Source organism: Miniopterus schreibersii (assembly GCF_964146895.1).
Source record: "Miniopterus schreibersii genome assembly, chromosome: 6".
NCBI lineage: Eukaryota > Metazoa > Chordata > Mammalia > Chiroptera > Miniopteridae > Miniopterus > Miniopterus schreibersii.
Genome location: NC_138107.1, coordinates 71,188,799 through 71,208,637, shown reverse-complemented (window position 1 = coordinate 71,208,637; position 19,839 = coordinate 71,188,799). Strand labels below are relative to the sequence as shown.

The window sequence follows — 19,839 nt, the reverse complement described above, 5'->3', positions numbered from 1 at the left end:
AAACTGAATTCACCAGTTCCAGGTTGGGATGTTGCCAGAAGGTAGCTGGATATGCAAGAATGAATTCATACTTACTAAACACCACCTGAATTTCTCAGATTTAATTCTAACAGTAGCTAACATTTATCAAGTGATTACTCTAAGCAAGGCATGTGCTAAGTGTTTCATATAATTTTTTTTTATTATCCTCCCTACTCTACAGATGAGGCAGAGTTTAAGGGATTCCCCAAAGGTCATCAAGTGTTTCAGTGTCAGGGATGTCTGATTTCAGAGTTCAATCCCTTACCCACTATACTGTTTTGTATCATGCAAAAGTCATTGGTTTTAGGACCAGATAAAAGTGGGTTCAACTCTAATCTTTGCTGCTTAACTGTTGTTTGACCTGGCTACTCTCAAAGCCACAGTTTCCTTTTCTGTAAAATGGTGACCATAACAATTACATTGCAAGGACATAGTAAGGATTGGAGAGAATGCATGGAAAATGCTAGATGGCGTACTCATGTGCAATAAATGTCACCAATTATGAGGCCAATGCCTAGAGAAAGAATTGTTCTTAAAGTAAAATAGCTATGCTCTACAGTAAGTGAATTTCCTTTCATCTTATTATACACTTTCTTTTAATCCTACCCTGTTTGTTCTGCATCTTAATTGCTGAGTATGTTTTTTCAAAAAGTTTTGAGACATTAATATACTCTGCAAGATTTAAAGTCAGTTAAATATTTCATTCAAATAGAAATAATTTCAATGTAAAGGGAGTTAATTTTGACTTTTTTGACGTTTCTAAGGTGATGAATGTCAAGATAAGAAAACTCAAAAGCGATAAGTCATGTTTATATTATGAAGAGAGCTTTGGACTTGGAGTCAGAAGACCTGTGTGAAGTCCCAACTCTGATGCTTACCAGCCATGCCAACGTGGGTGGATCACTTAACAGTCCCAAGCATCCCTTTGCACATGTACAGGATCAAGAGATTAGCCTATATGGTCTTCTGCATCTACGGGGGTTGAAGGGGGAGGAGGGATTTTCGGTGTTTATAAAATTAGGACCATTAATCCGCTGGCACTTGACACAAACATCAAGCTTCTGTGGCTTAAACGGAAGCTCCCATGCTTGATGGCCTCAAACCACTGCACAGATCAGCGGCTTCAATACCCTCAGGTGAGGAGTTCAATGTGAGAAAGGGGAAGAGACACAGACAGTGAAGAGCATCCTTCCCCTGTCTCAAAATCTCTTCCATTCTCACCACAAATTCGGCAGCTGGGTTCAAGCTGAGAGGCCAGAAGGTCACCATGGCTGCACATTGGCAACACCAGAAACTTAAAATGTTTTTAAATACTGAGCTCCACTACTCTAAAATACCACTAAGAGGAAATTATATTTGGTCTACGAGTGCTGGGTTTCTTTTTGCAAAAGGCGGTATGAAGCACCTTGGGTAATAACCTCACTCTAATGTTAAACATAAAAACGTATTTTCTTTAGCTTCCACTGCATTAAAAACAAAAATGTGTGCCTGAGTATACACACACACCCTAACATGATTAACTGGATCAACCCATCCCAGACTCTACCTATTTTAGCTCTGAAAGTTCCATGTCCTGGGAAACCCCTGGGTCTCTGGAAAACAGGGAGAGTTGGTCAATCTAACAACACACACACATGCACACACACACGCACACAAACTTTTAAGTAACCCTGAGTGTGTCAGAACAAAATACAAATCAACAGTAGCCTTCTCATGAAGCATTACTGTTAAGAGGACATCATCGTTCACTCAAGTACACACATGGTCACACAGACCTCTGACACCACCGGGATCCTTAAACATGCAAGAGCAGGGGTGACATATCATCACGGCATCATCCATTTTTCTAGATCCACACTATCAATATTTAAGTTCAATAACGAGCATTAAAAAAACTGCTTTGAAACCCCAGCCTCCCACTTGCCATTTGTCTACTTTTCTAAAAAGGTCAAGTAAATCTTGAAAAATAACATCTCTACCATTGGACAGATTTTTTAAATAGTTTTATAATTTTTGTTACTCTTTGATTCTATGTGAAATTAAATAATAATACAATATATATGAAATTAAACAATGGTCATGTATGTGAAGACTCCTTTATAACTTCTTTTAAATGAAATAATAGAAAAAATTAAATTAACTTGGAATGGTATGTATGTATACACCATAACACATATACCTCTGTATTTTAAAATTGAACTCATCAAACAAATCTTTTCTAGAACCACACTGTTATACACAAACACACTGTCCTCTGTTGCCTGATAGGAACATGAGACTCTAAGATCCAATCATGATCACACAAGCTAATAAAAAATAGCATCAGTCAGCATAACACACACTTGGTAGGTACACACGTCTTCTTACTTGTGACATCACTAGTTGTCTGTGAACAGAACAGCTGGGGCCAAAGGAGTATGAAGGAAGACCTCACATTGACTCCAGTTCCACACAGTCAAAAACTAGTCTCATGGAGACACTACTAATGAGTTAGGAGGAAAGGCCATAAAAATCCTTTCCCTGTGAGAAATCAAGAATCTTAGAAAGATTGCCAGCAATTTTGTGCATTCTCCACCCTGCAAAGAGCTTAGCAACATAAGGAAAGCCCTTGAGGACCGCGGTTGCCATCCTTGAAATGAACACTAGGCATGCTAGTAAAACACTATCTTCTCATGCTTCTGACATTCAACAATAGATGCACTATCTACGCATGTCTGAAATAAAGCTAATAAAGGAGGTGTGTAAAATGGTTTATGCTGTCTAAAACACTTAGCACGATTTCAACTCCCTACTCTTTCTACCAGTGGCTTTACAAGGAGACAAGGGAGACTACAATCGTAAGCAGGAACACCAGAAATTTCCAAAGGTCTGTTTCTTGGTATTAAGAAAGAATTCCAAAATCAACTACAGATACGTTTTAAAATTTTTGCTTTTTACAATATATTCCTTTTAGCCTGATTTTGAGTAGTCAGTGACACCACCACATTTTTCAGCAAAGTTGAGATTGAATTAAGACTTACTGATTGTTCATTTAAATCCTGGGAGTCTTCCATGTGGTTTTCTCACTTCTCCTGCCACTCCCAAGTAGAAGCAGCTTCCTTCAATTAAAAATGGACTATCTAAAACAAAAAGATGGAAACAGAGGAGAAACATGAAAAAATTACCTTTTTTGTTTATTTGTAAAATTATCGAAACACACTATGATTTACATGATAGGTGGTAATGTGTAGAATTGCTTTTAAAGAACAAAATTCATTAATATTGTCCCTATATATGTTAGAAATAATGATCTTGAAAAATCACATCATGGTTAAGTTAGGATATAGAAAGAGCTCCTCGGGAATCCTACAGATAAAAACATCTGAGGACCATGTGGGAGACAGTCTGAACAAACACATAGTACACTGGTTTGCTGAGAAAGGTCTGTTACTAGACAATGGATGGATTAAAAGTATGAGTTTCATTAACTATTCACTTTACAAAGCACATAAGATTGAGAAAATACAGTATGTATTTCAATATGACAGCTTTCTAATCCTGGAACTTTTGTCTGAATTAACAGGTGATCATACTCAGTTCTAAAGAATATAATGTTATAAAATACATGCCCGATTTTAAAAAGAGAATAAAAATAAGACTATTATGATAAAGTCAGTATCACAAATATACATGGTTGGGCAGAAGTAGGTTTACAGTTGTTCGTATGGAAAGTAATACAGTAATTAGTAAGTAATAATATAAGAATAAACTGTTTCATGTACTCACAACTGTGAACCTACTTTGGCCCAACTCTGCAGCCCGGAAGGACAACTGGTCAATCAGCTACGCTCCGACAATCAGTTTACTATTTCAAAAATGTTCATCTTTACTCCATACCATACACTACAAATTTTCCTAGCAAATTAGTTTTAAGAAAACTCTAAACAGCAGGCATATATATATTTTTTAATTCTCAGATAGAGGATTTTATAATAGAAGCAATGTAATATAACAGAGAAAAGCCAAACCACCCCCTTGAATACACACACACACACACACACACACACACACACACACACAAATAATCAGCAAAATCAAGACACATGACAATGCGAACGTCCCCTGGTGGCAGGGTGGCCTTGGGTGGGGCGCCCATCGCGGTGACGCCCACCCGCCAGGAACCCCGCAGCCCTGCCCGGTCCCGGCTGCAGCCGCCCGGCCCGGTTTAAAGCCCTTCTCCTCGCGCCTGGATGACAAACCAGCCAAGTGCCCTCTTAAGGCGGGGACCCTGATGTTCCTTTGCATCCTAGCAGGTGTCTGGGTGAGACGGACGGTAAAACACTGCACAGATTACAGAAGGAAGGGGCGACGGATTCAACTAAATAAAAACAACACAAAAATCTTTGCTTTTGTGAACACAGAAAAACAGCCCAACAAGTAAAAGGATACAACAGACTATGGAAAGTATCTTCAGGAAATATTATAAATGTGATGCTGAGAACCAAGAAATTGGTAGGAAAAAGTTTAAGGGCCTATTAAAAAATTAAGCAAGGCTATGGAAACGCAAATCATTATAAGAAAATGTAAACAATAAACCAACATACAGAAAAGCGTTCCTTCTCACAGTTGCTGAGATAAGTAAACTTAAGCAACGAGTATGCATTTTGGGTTACTGTACACATATTCAATAGCCAAAGCATTTTAAGTAAAATATATCATTGTCAGAAAGGATACAGTAAAAAAATTAAAAAAAAATTTAAAAATGGTGTCCTCATTCAATTGCTGATGATAATGTCAAGTTCTCTAATACTTTTAGAAAGCAATCTGTCACTTCATTTTAAATGCTATAAATATGTTTAAACTCTTTTATCCAACATTAACTGTCCTAAGATGTAAACTTCCCCCCAAAAAAAGTCACAAGGATTTTACTCATAATAATAAAAGTATGTAAAACCAAAAGTATGATTCTTAATCATATCATTTTTATTTTTTAACTTGCCTTTTAAGCAATATCAAGTTCATGTATATTAGTGTAAGCATAGCTAAAATTTTCTTATTTTTTCACTTAATACACAATAATTTTCACTTTTATTATTGATTTTATGTTGTCTGTGCAATAAATAAAATTTTATTTTTTCCATTAAAATACAGGAGACATATAGTAAGTAAAACCAAATGATGCTGAAATGGTTTTACAAAATCAGTTAAAACTATAAATATTATAGTGAAGATTAATTTTCTAGGTAGACGCATCCCCCACTGGCCTCTGTGGCTTCTTCTATGTGGATTAAATCTCAAAGCCAGAGTACTCTCTCTAAAGGCAGGCACTCTCGGTCTTATTGACTAGCGTTATCTAGAGCACCCTGCTCAGTCCGTGGAAAATATTAGGAGTTTAATAAATAAATACCAATCGAATGAATTACACAATTAGTGGTGAATGGAATCATACACAATGTATCTGACGATGTGAAGGAAAAAAGTTGACAGCCAGATAACTTAACTTTTGAAAATTCTGTCTCAAATATGTGCCTATTTTAAGAAAAGTTCTGTTTTGCCCTACATTTTTCAAGTACATAATTGACTATATTTTACTTTTTACTTTGTATAAGGGCAGAAGAATAAGAAATTGGAGGACATTTTATTTCCTGAATGAGAATACTTTAACTTTTCAGAAAATTCAATACCGAGAATTAGTCTTCCAGATATTTTCCTACTCATCTGACCTAATAATAAAATACTTATAACAAAATTACTAATGATACCATTCTAACCAATTGTTTACTTACAACATAACATGTTGACTAAGTTTCCTAGGGCTGCTGTGCAAGAAATAAACTGGGTGGCTTAGAACAACCAGAAATTTATTCTCTCACAGTTCTGAAGAGAGGTCCAAAATTAAAGTTGTGGAAGGTCCGTGCTTCCTCCAGAAGCTCTAGCAAAGAATGCTTCCTTGTTTCTTCCTAGTGTCTGGTGTTGGCTGACAATCCTTGCATCCCTTGGCTTGTGGGTGCATCACTCCAATCTCTGCCTCTACCGTTGTGTGGCATTCTCCCTGCCCACGCCTTCACACGGCCTTCTTCTGTGTGGGGGTGCCTCAGTGTCCAAAGTGCCCTCTTCTTAAAAGTACACTAGCCACTGGTGTAGGCCCATCCTAATCCAGTAAGGCCTCGCCTTAACTTGATTGTATCTGCAAAGACCCTATTTCAAAATAACGTCACATTCAAGGTGACAGGGTTAAAACTGGTGCATATTGTTTAGGGGACATGCTTCAACCCACAGCACGTGCAGTTATCACACTGAAATCATTTTTAAGATGGGATCAAGGTTTCAATGTAATATTACCAGAAAGGATACACAAGAATTAAAATAAGAACACTGAGCATTAGGAAAGAAGTCGTCATTTTCTAGAAGGGCCACCAGAGCGTTGGTAATAACTCAAGTGAAATTAAAATTAAGACTTCAGGAAAGATATTGGAGCATAAGAGAATTAAGCAAAAACTAGCCTCTTTTGGTTACCCACTAGTTCAGAATTATTTAATGTTCCAGTTTGGGAGCTATTTGCATCAATGTTCCATGTTACAACATAATACTTTGCTTTATATTTCCTTAAAATTGAGATTAATTGTTACTTAGTTTAACATTTTTATGGTAACATGAATTTCTTTCTTTGCCAAGCACACTAAGGTACTAAAATGTTATGAGTCCAGTGATTTTATATTATTGAACCAAGTAAAACTACCTAGGCTAATTGCAGACACGGTATTATTTTACATCATAATTCAGCAATGGTTGTTATGCTAAATCCTTTAACATTCAGTTTTCACAAATATATGAGAAAAAGACGAGAACACTCTTAGAATCGAGTAAGAGAAGTATTACCTCATAATAAAGATATAAAATTAAGGAATAATAGTAACCTCATGCTGTTTTATGGGGCAATAATCTAGTTCCCAGCTCTATTTCAAGACCATTCCTTCGGAAAAGGTGAAGTTAAAACAGGATAATAGTAACCTCACCCAATCCACGTTAGATTATTTCTACCACAGTTAGGGTTTCAACGTATAGAAAACTGACTGAATCCTTTAACTCTGCTCTTAAAGTGAACTATAAACTCCTGTCTCTTTGAAAATTAGAATAAAAAGGGTTCTTCTAATTTAAATATATAACGAGATACGCACATCAAAATTCAAAAAGAATTCTCACAAATGGAAAGCGGTCCTTAGGCTTGGTCCAGGTGGGGACATAGCCAGGGACCCTGCGCCTTGAAGAAAGGGAAGTTCGTGGACTTTGTGTGATGTAGCCCAGTCCTCTTGTGTTTCTAATCAAACCTTCAATGAAAAGATTGCCCGGGGTGCTTTCCTCTGGCTGAATAAACGTGACCGTGAAGGTGGAGGCTCCCTGTGCCAGGGCTGGCATGGGACAAAGACAGAAGCTACACGCGGAACACTACACCTCTCTCTGGATTATGTAGACAAACGGCACAGCCTTCCACCGGTCATTAAAGGCAGACATCTGGGCTTTGTCACTGACTCCCGGCCCACTCCTCTCCACTTCGATAAATCACCAAGTCATATCTATACATCACACAGGTCGCTCAGACCTCTCCATGTTTCTCTCCTCACTGCTACTGCAGTGGTTCGAGCCCCCATCGTTCCCTAAGTATGATGCAGAATTTCAGGGATCGAGGTACACATGCAGGATTTTCTGGGCTCAATAATTAAGAACAGCCCATCTATTGTTTGACTTTCAGATTTACAAACTGCAATTAAATTTTCAGAAACATATTGTGTACAAAATTAAGGTTTGCTTGCACGGTGGTGGATGACACACCTACTATAATATGCATCTATTACACTGACCCCTATTCAGTGTACGACCATGAGATTCCCAAGATCTTTTCCAGTTACACCAAATTACTTCTGTCGGGGACTCATCACAACCCCTTCCTATTGCTTAGCATATGCGCCTGGGAGAGTATGGGCTAGTCCTCCGTCAGTGGCAGAATGCCTAGGGTATAAAACTTGGGAGCTCTTTACAGCCACGTGGAAATAGCTGGTGTGCTCAGGAGAGAGAGAAGGGAGCTGACCCAGAAAGAAGAGCAAACACGAGGATGGCAAGAAGGTTCTGGCAGAATTTAAGGACCTGGATCTTGTTACTCCTGAAGTCTCTACTGTTTCTATGCTCTTCCTGCTGCTTGGCTGTTCAATTCTCCCTTGGATTCCATGCACTATCCTCATAGTCTTCAATTAATTCCTTTATTAAGCATATTACCTACCATAAAACTGCAACTGTATAGGAAATCTAACAATTTATATTCTCATTACATTACTGAGAAACTGTATCTGGGATCAGCTGTCAAGAAGGGCGTTGCTTTCATGTCTGTGCACCAAGTTATCTACACTGCCCTCCAAATTTCATTAATGGGTCTGCGAAGCTGGGTCAGGCACTGTCTGGTTCCAAATGCTCAGACAGCGTGCCAGAGGAGGAAGCCAAGAGCACAAAGAACACCTAGCTCCAATTCTGGGGCCAACTGTTCAGGGGTGGACGTGGGCATTCTTTGACCACGCATGTGACTCCCTTCCCTGCTTGTACAAAAGGAAAATAGCAAAGGTGTCCAAGAAACAGATCTGGGTGAACAGTAATGAGCATTTTGCCTGACTTAATTGCCTTAAATGGAGCCGAGCTACAAACTAGATGCTGAACTATTTTTGAACTGTTTGTAAAGACAGAGCATGGACTTTTGCAAAATGGTCCATTTAATATGAAATGTTTAATAACGATGGGGTTAATTTCACATGCTAAAAAATTATAACAAGCTCAATTTCATGATAATCATTTTGGTCACTAGTGATGGCTTCATTTGACGGCAGCAAAATTCCTGGAGTTAGAAATGATATCTTGATTTTTCACACGAAGGGCCAGCTAAGATTTTCTGTTTTGTTTGTGTTTGCTAATCATTGATGGTTGGCTAGTTATCCTAGAAAACACAGTCACAGCTATCACTGGACGATCCCAGAGAAACATCTGAAAGAACCTGAGTTTGAGCAACTTTTCTTACTCCTCCAGATACTCAGGAAGAGCCTGCAGACCAACTTTCCTTCTCATCTGCTGCTGCTATCGCTCTGCCCAACCTAGACTTCGCAGTTACCCTGCTGAGCACTTTTTCTTTTTATACTATTAAAATTTACATTATCATCTTTTACATCTTTCACACAAAAATGGATGCTGCTGAATATAAAGTCACGTGCCCTCCCTTTTAACTAAACATTATACATTTTCTCATGACAATAAATGTATTTTCAATACAGTATTTTTAGGATATTCCATTTGGTGGTCATCTTTGTATGCAAATCTCTGTTCAAGTGCTCCACAGTTTCTTACCAAGTTTTATATTAGCATTCTGTTACACTTATTTAAAAACTTTTGTTGAATTTATTGGGGTAAAAATGGTTATTAAAATGTATCGATTTCAGGTGTACGATTCTGTAATACATCATCTGTATACTGTCTGTGTGTTCAGCACTCAAAGTCAAGTCTCCTTCCATCACCATTTATCCCTTTGCTCTCTCCTACCTTCCCGTGAACTGCTCCCTCTTGTAATCACCAAGAGGGCTGTTGTCTGTGTCTACGAGGTTTTTTTCTTTGCTTAATCCCTTCACATTTTCACCCAGCCCCCCAAACTCCCTCCCCTCTGACAGACAACTGTCTGTCTATTCTCTGTATCTATGAGTCCGCTTCTATTTTGTTTGTTAGTTTGTTTTGTTCACTAGATTCCACATATAACTGAAATAATATGGTACTTGTCTTTCTCTGACCAACTTATTTCACTTAGCATAATACTCTCCAGATCCATCCATGCTGTCGAAAATGGTAAGATTTCCTTCTTTTTTTACAACTGAGTAGTATTCCGCTGTGTAAATGTACCACAGATTTTTTTATCCACTCATCTACTGATGGGCACCTGGGCTGCTTCCAGATCTTAGCTATTGCAAATACTGCAGCAATGAACATAAGGATGCAGACAGTCTTTCAAATCTGTGTTTCGGATTTCTTCAGATATATTCCCAGAACAGAACTGCTGGGTCATAAGGCAGCTCCATTTTTAATTTTTTGAGGAAATTCCATACTGTTTTCCACAGTGTCTGCACCAGTCTGCATTCCCACCAACAGTGCACAAGGGTTCTCTTTTCTCCACACCCTCGCCAATGCTTGTTGTTTGTTGATTTACGATGATAGCCATTCTGGCAGGTATAAGGTTATATCTCGTTGTTTTAATTTGCATTTCTCTGATTATTAAAGACACTGAGCACCTTTTCATATGTCTATTGGCCATCTACCTGTATGTCCTCTTGGAGAAGTGTCTACTCGGGTCATTTTTAAATTGGACTGTTTGAATTTTTGGTGTTGAGTTGCTGAGCTTTTTATACACACTCTAATGGTTCATCTAGCTGACTCTTCTGTAGCCTGGCACCAACCGTTCAATCAAGAAGTGAGGTCTGGCACAGCTGGCGAGGCTCAGCGGTTGAGCACCAATCTATGATCCAGGAGACCTCGCTCGATTCCCGGTCAGGGCACATGCCCGGGTTGCGGGCTCGATCCCCAGCAGGGGGCGTGCAGGAGGCAGATGACCAATGACTCTCTCATCATTGATGTTTCTCTCTCTCTCTCCCCCTCTCCCTTCCTCTCTGAAATCAATAAAGACATAAAAAAAAAAAAAAGTGAGGTCTGTCCCCAAAAAATACTATTTGCTTTAAATATGACTCTTAAAGCTTGGAGGGGAAAAATGAAGACAGTAAAGAAAGGCTACACTAGTGAGAAAAAGATCACAACGAATAAGAATTAAAAACGTGAGGACTGAGGCTCAGGAAGATGAAAGAGAAGCAGAATAATTTGCTCCTTGTTGATTAAACCAAATATAAAGACACCTGGTTGTAGAGACGTGGGCACCAGTCCCTTCCATACTCTTGACAACTGCTGTGGCCCCTCCTGGTCCCCAGCCTACGGCCCAGGCCCACCTGCGGCCTCAGCCAGGCTCCCGTGCAGGCGCTTGACCAAACCTCGTCAGCTCCCAGGGAAGCGTCAGATCCTCCTGGCAGCCAGTGCTGTGCCCCGCACCCGGCCAATCCAGCTTGCTTGTCAGTGTTTCAATTCCTTCCTCATGGTCATAAAAAATTACACTGAGCTTCTTTAAAGAAAATATCTGAGATGTGTAAGTTCAAAATATTGTTCACGGTCCACACGAGAAGACTGTATCTTGTGAAAACACGGATTCCTTTACATGTATGAAGAAATAAAGGGAGGAGTAATAAGGAAACACTACTAAGGCACATGTCAGGAAACAGAGAACTTGAATTTCATGAACTTTCAGGCTGAATCGGGCAAACACAATCGCCGATTTCCATGTCTGCCACGGCTTAAGGTATGGCTTTGGGAAAACCTTGTAATTTCTCCATACTTCAGTTTCTCACTCTATAAAAGGAGTATATGGCTTGAAATTTAATTCCCTCGCAGCGGTAAGAGTTTTGATTCAACATTTATAAAACGCTTTTTAGCTTCCCCGATTAATAGGCAAAATACTGTGGTAGTTGTAGAATAATACGCTTTCCAAAAAGTATAAAGGTAACTGTTCAAATCTGATGTAAAATAATACTTTACTTGAGAAAATAAATACCAGTCATATTTATTATTTCTCCATTCCATTTGCTAAGTAATAAAAATTACTTGTAACAGAAAAAGCAGTAAATTAATATTCACGCCAGTTGAAGTGTTATCATCAGAGGCTCACCTACGTTGGGGGAGGAGAGTTGTTTTGTTTTTCCAGGCTGCCCCACGTTTATATGGTGAAGTCAGGAATGCTGGGCATGGTTTTGAAGGCCTCTAGCGTATTCGCTGGTTTCTGGCATTCTAATGCACTCTACTCTTACAACCATAAAAGTACTCTTGAGTGCTTCTGGAAATATATAACAAATCCTTAATCAATTTAAGAGTGTTTTAACTGCATACATGAAATTTCTGAGGAGGAATATGTTAGCTATTCTACACACACAGTACTTAAGTTAGCAAGAGAGTTCCTTCTCAAAGGCACACAGCCGTTTCCCTATAGTAATATAATTTTCAGTTTTATGTGCATAAGTCCTATTGAATCCCTTAGAATAACAGGAAATTCTGCAGGGGAAAAAAGCCCACAAAAATTGATAGCCATATTTATCCAATGTTGAAGAAGTAAGTTAGCTATTTTGAGTTGGATTACTCTTTTAAGGCACTAGATAACCACTAAAGGCTAACCAGAATCTCAACTAACCAAAAACTTTAAAAACTGAATATTCTGAAGACAGAATTTTCTACATATGAGACTCTAACAACAAAGCCAACTGATTAATATACTTCACTGTAAACTTTATGTACTATGTTACTTTAGCCAGGACTTGAGTAATTTTCTGGATTTTGATACATTAATTTTAATTTTCACATTGAAGAAGCTATAACACTTAACAGATTTACAAATTATTACATTCATAAGACACATTTTGTATTTTGATAAATAGTAATATTTATCAACACATTCAGAGTGGAATAATTTCATTTATAATAACATGTCTATACCTTTTATCTGTATGTTAAAAAGCTATAGTGATATATGTAAGGCGCTTAGCTAGAAATGTGCCAGGCACATAGTTGGCCCTTAACAGAATAATAATAATAAGTAATCCTTATAAATTCTCATCTACAACATCAGAGTTAGAGACATTTCTCCTAATAATTCTTATAAATACTTTATGGTGGTAAGTGAAAACATCATTAAGTATGATATGCACTGATTTTTTTTCTTCCTACCAATTAGTTAAAAACTATGAATATATATATAATAATTATTCATATAACTGAGTAGTAACAATTCTTAAGTGAGATATAAACTACATATGGTAGGTTTGTTATCAATGTAGTTAATAGACTTATTTGTGCTTATCAGTGAACTAGTCCCATTAATATATGAGTCTCGAGGAATTTACCACTAGAGCACCTTCTTATGAACCAGAGCACAAATACTCACAATGTTCAATTAAGCAGAAAACGTTGCCCTTGGCTTTTATGAGAAAGATGTACACATCATCATAGAGATGTGAGTGTTAAACCTTTTTGGAAGTATTTTGGCACCATATATGCAATATGCACATACTCTTTCACCTATTAATCCTACACCTAGAGTTTTATCTGTAGGAATTTTGGGCAGATGTACAGAGAACTATATGAAAATCATCACTGCAATACTCTTTGTAACAGTAAAAACCTGGAAGCAACCTCAGTAAATGCCAAAGAGAGAACAGTTAAATTATAAAACATTAGCAAATGAAATAGAAGTATCCCAAACTGTATGTACTAATATCGAAAAGTGTTCAAAATACAGCAAACCAAAAGCAAGTTTTAAGACAACTGATGAACCATTTGGAGTTAAAAATGTAAAATAAAAATAAATTACATCCTCATGTAGTTCTTACATTACACATGGGTAACAAACAAAGTCTGAGGAGAAACATACCTCAGAACAACAATTTACCCTGATCTGTGGAATGTGGAAAAGCTGAATAAAGTGGGAACATCCACTTTTTAGTTTACACGTATCTCTATTGTTTTACTTTTCGATACAGTGTGACATACACACAGTGAAATAGGCAAATCACAAGTAGACAGCTGATGAATTTTCACTCAGTAAACACCCACATGTCACCACAATCAGATCAAGACAAAGGCCACTGTCAGCACTGCAGAAACCTCTCTTCCTCCCTGGTCCCGTCTCCGCCGAGTAATCCCTGCCGCACCTGTTTTAGTATGTCATACAATTTATGGATTACTTTTGTTTAGAAAAATGCTCTTAAAAAACTGTGCTTCAGCAGCATGAACCACCGTTTTTTTCACTGTTATATACGCCAAGCAGAGAAGAAATCCATTCAAAATATACACCGAGCATTTTCAGCGCCTTTCCTGTGTGAACGCAGGGATTCCTTACAGTGACTCCACGAGGCAGGTAAAATCATTATTATTATCCCCCCAGTTCACACTCTGGAACTACAGCTTTCAGCAGGTCAGTAAATAACTGCCCCAAGGTGACATGCTGATGTGATGAGTGGCAGCAGGGCCTGGATACCACAGAGGTAGCCTGATTCCAGTGTCTGCAGCAACTTGTCAGACACGAACAAAGAAAAATAAGGGCAAGAGGTAGAGTTGAGAGCATTTAGGGTGCCTCCAGCCACGGTTCCCTTTGGCTTCCTTTCAAATAAATCACCTGCTGTCTCTAGGTCGGTATCTACCTGCAAAATGGACACTGAGGCTCAATCCTCTTCTGATCTGGTTCTCTGATCCATAGTGTGACCTACTACAATCCAGAGCAAATATGCTTCATCATGATGTATGAAATCATGTACTGCATTCAGAAATGACTCATACAAGGAAATAAGGCCACAATTTTTGAAACTATTGGAAACAATCATTTTAATTTAATGTTATTTTTGGACATGGGAGGGATTTCTTTCCCCATAAATAAGCAAGTTTGTGGTTTTGAAGGGTCTTGCTCATCTCTTTTGTGGAAAATGCCTAAAAACAAACCACTAGAAATTAAACAAAACTTTTTCCTTCCTCGGTTGTGCCTGAAAAAAGACCTAATTTCTCTCACCGAAAGGCCACATATAATTTTAACATACACATCTGGGACTTTGGGTCCCCACATTTTGAAACACTGATAGAAAAATACAGAACATGTTTCCTCTCAGATGAAGTCTTTAATTCTGAGAGTTAAAAATTCTTCAAAATAACATGAAATTAATCTCAGCAGAAAGTGACCAGAGGGGTCAAAATTTGTTTCTGGAGAAAACTGGAAGCAGGAAGACCATAAACCTCAACTGGAAGCTGTCTTAATTTCAGTTTATTCAAAATACTCGTTCATGCTGGACACGTCTTTTCTTCTGCCAGAAAATCACTCACACTGGTCCAAATGAAGCCTTAAATAAGTTAGAATAGGAACTAATAAATCTGCTTCCATCACTGCAAGCAAGAGAGAATCAGTCTGCAAATGTAAACAGGATTCCTTCTCTGCAGTTACCTGTCTTCGGGGGCATGTCCTTTGAAGACATGCGTGGAATAGTGCAGTTACCGAATTGCCACCAATATGTACAGGCACTGGGGCTGCAGAGCAGGAAGACATGAGCTCTCCCCTCAGTGAGTTCAGACTCTCTCTAGAAGTCAGACTCACATATAATTAGCCCCAGAACAATGTGCTGTTATATTAATAGCCCAAATAAGGTGCTATGGTGTTACAGAGAGGAATGAATTAGTTCTGCCTGAGCCTTCGGGAAGGCTTCCCAGAGGAGGTGACATTTGAGCTGAGCCTTGAAAGATGAGTAGACTTTTTTGTCCAGGTAGGTAAGCAAAAGAGTAAGGAGCAAGTAGGTTAAGGGAGCTGGGACAGTGCAGGACTTCATGAGGCTGTCCCAGGGAGAGGAAAGGAAGTGTCTAATTGTACCTTATGCCATAGAGCATTCATAAAAATGGAAAAAAAAATAGGTAAGTCTTACATTAGAATCCACTGTACAAAGAATCAACCTAAGAAAGTAGATATGTGACTCAAATTCTCTGCGGGGGAAGAGGGGGTCTCTAACTTATGAACCCAAGAAGTGTTCACTTGGAAAAACAGAGCTTCTGGTTTGCTATCTATTCTCCAGTGACTTAAGGGCTACCAGGCTTCCTGTCCAATGTCAGGGATAAAGAGCCTGGATGGACCTGAGGTTTGCTAGGCCTACCCTGAGCTTCCTGTCAAGGCGGGGAGCAGAACTCCCCTTCATTGTCTGAAAACTCATGATTTACGCCTGACTTTCAACCCCCTCCCCCGTCCCCTGGAATGGCCCCTATCTGTCACTGAGTTGCCCAGCACCCACTTCATCTTTCTGTTAACAAGTAGTTGTGCCAGGTCCTTCTCTTTTTAGAAAACAGAGAGACATTTTGGTCACATACAGTAAGCTATATCTGCAGCCATACTGCCCCCTTAAGAGTATATTTGAAAAATTAAAGCATAAATCAAAGGAGAGGTGAGAGAGAGAGACAAACACAGACAGACAGACACAGAGTTTGTTATCAAGTACCTCTGCCCTGCTTGCCTCAACATCAATTAGTAAATGATGTGAAATCCCCAGGTCAATCTGACTGCTTCCAGGTAACATGACTACCTCCTTAATACAATTAAAGTAAAACCACTAAATTAGGCAGTACGTATGTGTGGAATTTCAAGTATCTTTGCAATTACTAGTGGGCTTTAAAAAGAAATGCTCTACTGTTTAAACCTCCTATGGACATTAGTCTAATCATACATATTTTAATATTGTTTCATATTTTAAAGTAATTTTCACATTCAACCCAAAATCCTTATAGGCAAACTTACCCTCTCTCATTTACCTACAGTTAACTGTACATCAATTCATAGATAAAATGCATATGTCAAGATTAAGCCTATAGAATTAGAACATAAGTTTGGATTTGGTAATTCACCAAAGCAGCTTTTACATGCAATATTTTCATTTTTACTTTCTCCAGGTTGTACCAATGTTATTAAACTCAAGATCCTGAAATTGTGTTACAAACCAAAAACTGAACCATACTTCATTTGAAAATTTTTCATTATATTAAATGAACAAATGATTTAATTCATTAAGTATTTTACTCTTAGGCAATTGTAATTATAGGTAACTTTACTCTTTCTGACACTACAGACTGAATAAAGTACAAGTTTCTTATTACTGAATATTTATCTACTGAAAAGGACAAGTAATTGTCATTATTAAAAATGATCCAAAAGTATCTACTAACAAGTAACAGTAAAAATAATAAAGAACAGACATATAATTGATTCCAATAAATATCTACTTTCTACATATTTTCCCAGATATTCTGCTCCCCCCACTTATATATTATTTCCTGAAAAGGAAAATATGCTGAAGATCACCATCTATGTAAAGTTTACCTGTAAATTCCCTCTGCATAAAGTTAATCTATCAACACAGACCAATGAGAGTTGTTTGACCTTGTGTTTAAACTTGGGACGAAGGTATGATTCTCCACACTTGACTGAAAATAGAACAATCCTCTCATGCAGGATTGCATGAGAACTTTGGTTATGGGTTCTCAACTGGGGCAATTTTGTTTCCACAAGACATCTGGCAATGTCTGGAGACACTGTCATTTCTCGGGGGAGGGTGCTACTGGCATCTAGTGGGCAGAGACTAGGATGCTAGTAAACACCCTATAATGCACAGGACAGCCACGCATACCCAACAAAGACGCATCCAGCTCAAAATGTCAATAAGCAGAGTTTGAGAAATCCTGGTCTAAATATATTGAAGATCCAGGCACAACATCAATATTAGTATCCTATTTTTTTCAGAGATGCACCTAGCAGCAATTCCAGGTAAGCAGTAAAAATGGGACCTTGATAATTAACATTTTAACTTCCTTTCCTCCCTCAGACCCATTCTACCGAATAGCCATTACATCTGAAAACAAGGACCAGTGACAAGTTCTAGAAACAGAGGTGCTAATAACCTCCTATTGTTTCTAGAAACATAAAATCATAGCAATGTTTAAAGTCATCTTTTTAAAAGATTATACTGAGTTTACCAACTCACTGTCAACTAAAAATTATACAAATTATAATTGGTGTCTTCAGGCTGAAAAATAAAAGCAACTGAGGAAACTTGAATATTGGCTATAAAATAAGAGCACCATTATAAAATACTCTTATTATTGCTTAGGGTAGGAAAGGAACCACATAGATCAAAATTTTTAAAAATCTAGATCACTGTATGGGGAAGTATTTGTTAAAAGAAATACTGAGCAACATAAATGGCCAAAGCTGAGTTTTGCACACCACTAACATCCTCTCTTAGGTCTCCAAATACAGCCTCAGATTTGTCAAGATCACCCCAGAACATAAAATTTGTGGTAGGAACACTGGGGACTCAACTTACGGTCCCCAGTCTAAGTTCCCAAAAGGACTTACAGCTCTAAATATCTCTGGAATGTTTTGGGTAATCTAATGGAGGGTATACAATCATAACAGCTAAAACTCACATCAGACACTATTCTAAATGCTTGCATATATTTACCTTCGAATTCTCATAAGAACCCCATTAACTATCTTCTATTACAGGAGAAAACTGAAGTAAAACCAGTTTAAGTAACATGCTTATAATCACAGAGGTGCCAAGGTCAGAGCTGGGGTTCCAACCCAAGCAGCATGGCTTCATATTCTTTATATTTACCACTATGCCATAAAAGCAAATGGGATCTTCAGATTTCAAGTGCTATAAAATACCCATAGCTCCAGAAATTTTCAGGATCCTTGGCTTACCTACTGGATCAGTGACTTCCCAATGGTCATGTGGGATATAAATACATTTCTACATCAATACACAAATACGTATAACTTGGGCCTGAATTCAGAGCTGCAATTCTACTGGGTTAACGCCATAAATCCCTGAGGTTGTTCTTAAGGCCGTCCTGCCTTGTAATGGTCACAGCTATTCCCACTGTCCCCAATCTCATGGCAGAGCATGTCCAGTGTCACCACCACTACTCTCATCCCCATTTCCTCTATGCACTGTCAACGGACAGCGTTGGTGCCAATTCAGTGCCAACAGGAATCCCCAATTTTGTGTGCAGTCAAGGAGGAAATTTTATTCATGCAAACAGCTCAACAGTGATACAGCACAACTGTGGAGCAGCTCAACTGTGTTAAAACTCAGGGTATGAAACAGCATGGCTATGGAACAGCACAGCGGCCCCTCTCCAAATCAGGCAGCTCTGCCCTGCCGCACCGAGACATCCTCAGTGTGCTTCAGTTTCCCCAGCTGAGGGGGGTAGGGGGGTAGGGACTCAGTCGTCAGACCTCAGTGGAAAGGGAAAGTGTGCTCTCACAGCCAGAGGGGAACTGACTTACGCAGAAGTCCCTGCCCCCGGTCTCTGACCGGCCCATCCTCACACAAACGAGGTCTCCAAATCCTCCTACTTCGATTTGTCCAAAAAGCACTGTCCTGATTGGTTAGAATGAAGCACTGTGATTGGTTGGTAAAGATGCTAATGAGGACACAATTGTAGGCTCTAATTGGACAGGGAAAGTCTCAGCTGGATATTGAAACCCAATTCCAAGAGCTAAGGCATTTATAAGGCGGCGGGCTCAGCGCGCAGGGGCGCCGCGCAGGACGCAGCTTAGCGCAGGCTTCTCCCTGGAGAGCGCGCCTGGTGGAGGGGCCCCTGTTCAGAAAGGGCTTCCAGGCTCTGCATTTAAACTTGATCCCCGTTAGCCACAGGAGCCCTCCTTAGTATCTTTTCTCTCGGGGTCAACAGCATTCACTCAAACAGGAATTTACTGACCCCTACTTACTGGAGATATCGAAATGACAAATATGAGTAATCACTTCAGTAAATTCTCAGGGCAAGATTTACGCTCATGTAACCTGTTACATTTCAACATGGCAAGTGCTATGCTAAAGGTAGAAACTGTGAGCTTTGGCAGTGAAGAGAAAAGGAACATCCGATTCAGCCTCTGGAGTTCAGAAGAACTTACCAGAGGAGGTAACATTTCGCCTCTGGAGTCCAGTCCTGGGGAGGGGTCAGGAGCAGGGTGGAGGGGGTCAATGGGGGACAAAAGGGAGACAGCTGTAATACTTTCAACAATAAATATCAATTTTTAAAAGAGAAAGAAATAGGAAAGGAAGTTGCAGGGGCAGAGGAAAGATGTCTTCCAAACATAGAGAATCACATGCACAAAGAATTAAATGGACATGGCCAGGGTGGATT

General features: G+C 38.9%; 1 protein-coding gene across 13 annotated transcripts in view; it reads right to left on the bottom strand.

Annotated features, from left to right (window-relative positions):
• EYA4 (EYA transcriptional coactivator and phosphatase 4) overlaps window positions 1-19,839 on the bottom strand; it is a gene marked incomplete at its 3' end in the record, with an annotated part of 210,926 nt that overhangs the window by 182,425 nt on the left and 8,662 nt on the right. For 11 of the 13 annotated variants that reach the window (XM_081139549.1, XM_081139556.1, XM_081139552.1 and 8 more), the window contains one exon: window positions 3,042-3,140. In XM_081139549.1, coding sequence (XP_080995675.1) covers window positions 3,042-3,074 — 33 coding nt within the window. In that variant the 5' untranslated portion in view covers window positions 3,075-3,140. Of the gene's footprint in view, window positions 1-3,041; window positions 3,141-19,839 lie in introns of those variants that run through there. The other 2 variants (XM_081139550.1, XM_081139563.1) reach the window with 1 other exon arrangement.